General features: G+C 41.0%; 1 protein-coding gene and 1 long non-coding RNA gene across 2 annotated transcripts; both read right to left on the bottom strand.

The window, feature by feature from the left end:
• Positions 1-1,065: 1,065 nt before the first annotated feature.
• Positions 1,066-5,457, bottom strand: hacd2 (3-hydroxyacyl-CoA dehydratase 2). Its single transcript, XM_052081579.1, has 7 exons — positions 5,084-5,457; positions 4,378-4,495; positions 4,284-4,302; positions 4,044-4,132; positions 2,830-2,951; positions 2,524-2,702; positions 1,066-1,447 (listed from the first exon to the last, which is right to left on the bottom strand). The coding sequence occupies exons 1-7, from the start codon at positions 5,206-5,208 to the stop codon at positions 1,365-1,367; spliced, it is 735 nt and encodes a 244-aa protein (XP_051937539.1). The 5' UTR covers positions 5,209-5,457; the 3' UTR covers positions 1,066-1,364.
• LOC127611221 (uncharacterized) lies at positions 2,990-4,037 on the bottom strand. Its single transcript, XR_007965275.1, has 2 exons — positions 3,826-4,037; positions 2,990-3,197 (listed from the first exon to the last, which is right to left on the bottom strand). It is a non-coding gene; the product is annotated as an uncharacterized LOC127611221 (long non-coding RNA).
• Positions 5,458-5,768: the final 311 nt, after the last annotated feature.

Genomic DNA, 5,768 nt, shown 5'->3' with positions numbered 1-5,768 from the left:
TGTCCCCCACTTACTGCCCAAAGACAGTTGGGATAGGCTCCAGCATCCCCCCCCCACCCCCCCACCCCCGCGCGAACATTGTGAGGATGAGGTGGATCAGAAAATGGACGGATGGATTCTAATGTAAACATATTGGAAAAATTGGAAAGGGGTGGCAGATTTGTATTTTTTTTAAATACAAAAACATCACAAAAATATAAGAAAATGATTAGATTTTTGTTTTCAAAATCTAAATATATTTGAATTCACAAAAATTATATATAATTGTGAAACAATGCCCCAATATTAGAAAAGAATTGTTCAGATTACAAAAAATGTGAACACACTGGAAACCCCTCCCCCCAGAAATATAAAGTATACAAAAAGTAACCGAATATTTCACAAAAATACTCCTTTAGATATGGAGTATTTAAAAAAGTACAAAACGATACTAAATTTGATGAAAAAACATTTTTTAAATCCAGAAATACTAGAAGCGCTTACAAAAATGTCACAAATTTAAAATTCTGAAAAAAATACAGATTATGAAAAAATCCAAAGTAGAACATTTTTAATAAATATCAGGGAGGGAATATTAGAATAAAGTAAAACAAAAATATTGTAAGAAAAATAAATATCAGGGAAAAAAAATCCTCTATTATTCGGAAAAGCAGAAACCAACCCGCTGCTCAATAGATTGGTGTCATACTAACTCAGCTGCAAGTTAGCTGTTCATGGTATTTGTTCAGTAGCTCATGACACTGGCCGAATGCGACACTTGGTGCCCTAGATTGCTGCTAACACTAAAAAGTTGGAAATCAATTTAATAAAAATCTGCTGAACTTTTTTGTGCCGTAAAAATTCTAAACTAACTGGCGTGTGATGGAGAAAATAAAACTGCAAGACCCAGTCAGGATAAACATTACATGTCATTTCTTCCGGTAGATAAAAATATATTGCCAGCAATTTAGCTGGAGTAAAACCGACAGCAGTTGCACATTGTAAACACAAAAAGCAACAACTGTCATCACTTAAACACAATGTCCAAAATGTATATGCACAAGTACAACATAGAAGCATTGCCAAGAGAATCAAACATGTTTATTGTCATGAAAGCAAGAAACAAACATTAACTGCGGCCACAAGAAGATTGGGAAGCTGCACTCTATTTAAAAAAAAAAAAAAAAAACTGCAGCGGATTCCTTCAGTGCATCCTTGAGCGCACCAAATAGTGGCGCTTGGTCAATTTGTTCATAAATAAAATAGAGGAAAATAATAACGACAACAATTGTAGTAGTTTGAGGAAATACGAATGAAAGGAGCTTGCGAGGTCCGTTTTTTTTGTTTTTTTGTTTGTTTGGATTGAAAGGGTCCAATTCAGTCTCTCACTCCACCTTGCTGTAGGCGTTGGCAGGGCCCAGAACCTTCTTCCTCTGTCGGATCATGTGGAAGTAGAGCTGAGGGAACACTGCCCGAGGGGAGAAACAACCAAGGAACGTCAGAGAACACTTTGTTGCTTCGTGCGTCGTTATGGAGACAAAATGGAGGTCAGTTTAAAACAGACGGATTGGCGGCGCACATCAAAAGCGGAGCCACTTTTACTGAGCAACACAAAATTTGCAAGCTATGTCTGTCATTAATAAATCCACAAAAAAGTTGCAAAAGCCCTGCCCGTAAAGACACAGGAAATCTGCCGTTTTGGTCTGAAGCGGCCATCTGTCATGAGTAGACGCACAGAAAGTCAGACCTTGTGGTTTGAAGCAACCTATTTTAGCAATTTGCAGGGATCCTGTAATTCAGGCATGTCCAAAGTCCGGCCCGCGGGCCAAATCCGGCCCGCGGTCGAATTTCATCCGGCCCTCGGCCCCCGTCATAAAATCAGTGCCGTCTGGCCCGCAGGTTGGGCGCAATGGAACACGCGTTGCATTGACTGAGGTCTCGTAGACTGGTGAGTGATGTTTCATAGAGTACTGCTTCCCTCTAGTGGCTAAATGAGTAATAGCATTTAGACACTAGAGGGCATCACTCACGAGTTAACAAGACATCACTCCGTGTTTATATTGACTGATATGTCATATTTCAAATTCCTGTTTCAAATGAACCAAAATAAATTCTTAAGATTGTTGAAATTAAAATAAAAATGGAAATGTGAAACAGACTGGCTTACTAAAATTTGTTGAACAATATTGTTGTTCAATGTAAAGAATGTCAGCCAAGGTCGGCCCCCCAACATTTTACCACATAAAATCTGGCCCCCTTGGCAAAAAGTTTGGACACCCCTCCTGTAATTCATTTGTTCATTTTTTTTCATTTCAAGAAAATTCGGAGCCCAAAGCCAGTTTTACTTGGCAACATGAAATTTGGTAGGCATGTATGTCATGAATAGACCCACAAAAAAAAGTAATAGCAATGCCCAAAAAGACGCAGGAAGTTTGCCCATTTTGCTTTGAGGAAGCGACAATTTCAGGGCCATTTTCAGCGTCCTTCAACGGCAAGCTTGTCCTCTGACTTTTGTCCGACTAAATATAAACGCTATCAACTTACACGGAATGTAGGAGATCATGACGAGGATGAGGAAGGTGTGGTAGTCGAAGGAGAAGTTGTACTTGTTGGGCAGCGTGACCGAGTACAGGCCCGTCTTTTGCACGTGGGGTAACGCCGCATAAATGGTCAGAAGCTCGCCGCTGACGCCCATCGGGTACAGCACGATGAAAAAGGTGTACCTGTCACAAAAGGGGCAATACCAATTTTGCCATGACGATAAGACTATTTCACCACTCCAACATCATGTAGTCAGGAAACGGATATATTGGGCGACGAGAACATTGTTGAGATGTCCGTGTATCCTACCGGGCCCACTTGATGAGGTACGGCAGGTGGTTGAGCAGGCTGAAAGTGTAGAAGGAGTAGCGGATGATCTCGGTGACGGTCCAAGCGCTAACAAAGAGCAGCACGCTATCCTCGCTCTGCACCTGCACGTCAATCCAACGCATCCGGGGGAAAAGTCAAGTGAGAATTGTTGATATCCTTTATTTGTCCCATAATGGGGAAATATACAAGATGTACAAGAGAAGATGTTTTGTCCCCATCATGGACGTTCTCGACGCAGGACCATGCGGGTTTTGCTCACAAATCGGAGTACACTTCGGATGTTAGGTTACAAACAGCAACTATGAATTGTCTTCATTTCTACAGAGGATGGACATTGAGCTAATGCGCTTATCACGGTGAAGCAATTTTGGTGGAGGGGGGGAGGGGCTAACAGGCTACATATCGTTGTTGGGATAGCAAAAAAATCCTACAATTCCCAAGACAGAAAAAAATAAAATAGGTGAGAAAATGTCTGATATGAAAATTCTTAAAATTTTGTGGAGAGGAAAATACTAAACAGAAATTCTCCAGTTTTGGTGGGGAAAAAAATCCAGAATATTCCCGTACTGCAAAAATATATCTCCAAACATAAATAAAAAACATTCTGATGAAACCTAAGTTTTTTAAATGCTCAGGAGATTCACGTTTTGGGAGGGAAATGCCCGAGAGAGAAAACTGTGGGGGGAATTATCAAAACAAAAATATATATTAGGGGGGAAAAGATAGTTAGCAAATTCAAATTATTGGAAAATGTCTTTTCATATCAATTTTCTATGGAAAGAAACAAATATGTTGAGTGACTAAATTACATGGGGAAAATATCTGGATGGGGGCAAAAAATATATGCATCCAAAATTTAGCAAAGATTATCTGGATACAATAGTTTGCTTAAAAAATTGGCAACCACATGTATGGGAGGGTTAAGGGTTAAAATTCCCAATGTCCATCCCTGCTTCCACACATTGTCACAACAACAACAAAAAGGAACCGCAATCAAATAACCCATCCAACAATCAATCCACACGGCAAATCAATCGCATCCGCTTTGAGTGCTTTCATTTCTGCGAGATGACATCACCGACTTACGTGCTCGCGACTCAGACGCCTCCCTACAGCATGTCAAAAGTTTCCATCAAGTGGCAGCTTTATACGTTGCACTGTGATTATTCACGCGCGCATGCGCGAAGTCTCACCTCTCGGACGCTGTGCGTGACGGCCCAGGTGAGAAAGACCCGAGACATGACCTGGAAGCTAGTCAGGACGACGGAGGACGGCACGATCCCTGGAAGAAATCATGCTGTGACTAATTTAGTGCACCCAAATGAATTCAACCCGTTTTTGACATTCCGCCACCCTAGGTTTGCCCACAAGAAGATGACATTAGGCTCTATTAATTTGAAGTAAGTTGAGATGACGATGGAGGCGCGACTCACCAACTGCGCAGTGTACAATCTGTGAAGGGGAAAATAAAATGAAAGGTCAAACAAGATTTTTTTTTTTTTTTAATTGTTAGATGCACATGCAGACCTCCAGGACGGCGCCTGTCTGAAAGAACTTGAGGGGTTTCTCGATGGAATAGTAGAGCCCATGGTAGCTTCCTCTGGCCAGGTACGCTCGCACCAGACCCACGGCAATCACCAGCCAACTGCAACACAAAATCAGTGCGTTTGCTTTTCATTGTTTGTGTGTGCGCGCGCACGCGCACGCGCAAAGCAAGCATTGAACGCTCACAATGTGGCCCAACTGGTTGGCACAGTGAGAATTGTGCAATGATTTACACCGTTCAAGTGAAAATGTTACTCACAACTACTCCTCATTCAGAATTTTCATTGAAAATGTGAGTTTAAGGAATGGCTTTACTATAAAAATCACAGACTAATCGTCTTGTCCAAAAAAAAAAAACAACACTCCCAACTACAATTTTATTGTACTTTATTAAAATTCTGAAGGTGCCTAAATAAAGCAGCCACAATGGTAAATAAAGGAAATTGTTATATCAAAAATATGTATGTCCTACGCGCATGCGCAATCGTGTCTCGCTATGGTTAATTCGCGTTAAAATGACTGCGAGGCAAATTCAAAGTTCATTGAAAACCACAATATTTGGCATTATCGCCGATGAAGATAGCAAGGTAAAAACTCACATTGAAATAATTAAAATTATGAATAACTGCAGCCATTGACAGCAGAGCTGTCCATGCTCCACATTAGCATCAGTAACATGCTAGCTTACCCCGCTGTCATCACAACATTGTAGATGACTAAATAAGCCGTAGCCAAGGCGCCGGGTCCCTTCTTTGTAGCCGGGGACTTGTCGCCGTGAGTCGCATTGCTAGCCCCCGAAGCAGCTCCCAACATGACTGCAAACAAGCGAGCCGAGGAGGTGATCGATCTTTGGCCCTTGAAGGTGGCCGCTGTCACGGCAGAAAAACTACCGGAGCGAAGACACTAAAGTGACGTCAGTCATTGTCCTCCCTCCGTACTCCGAATTATCCACTATCTATTATTACTAAAATGAAAAAGTATTATTATCTATTATAAAAAAAATGTGATTGGATTAAAGGGGTTCTCTTTGTCAGCGGGATAAGAATAAACAACCCCAAGCGAAACAAGTTGAGAGTGACATAACCCAACGAGTTTGTTACGCTTTCGTCACTTCCGAATTTAATCGAACAGTCATATTCAAATATTCAAATTACCATTATTATTGTAAGTGCATTGACATTCTCTTGGTAATTATAAATTGTAAAATATGTGAGAGACGCTCATGAGAGTTAAGTGTAGTTCTTGAGTTTATTTAAAAGAGTTCAAATTTGTCCTCTGTCGAGAACATTTGTAAACCTAAATATCTCCCACCCAGTGCATCCAATCGCATTAACTCCTGCTGTTCTCTAAAGAGGACATTCAGTGCTTTCCAA

This window comes from Hippocampus zosterae, chromosome 12 (genome assembly GCF_025434085.1).
Source record: "Hippocampus zosterae strain Florida chromosome 12, ASM2543408v3, whole genome shotgun sequence".
Lineage (NCBI taxonomy): Eukaryota > Metazoa > Chordata > Actinopteri > Syngnathiformes > Syngnathidae > Hippocampus > Hippocampus zosterae.
Note: the sequence above shows the minus strand (reverse complement) of the source record. Positions and strands in the feature narration are given on the sequence as shown.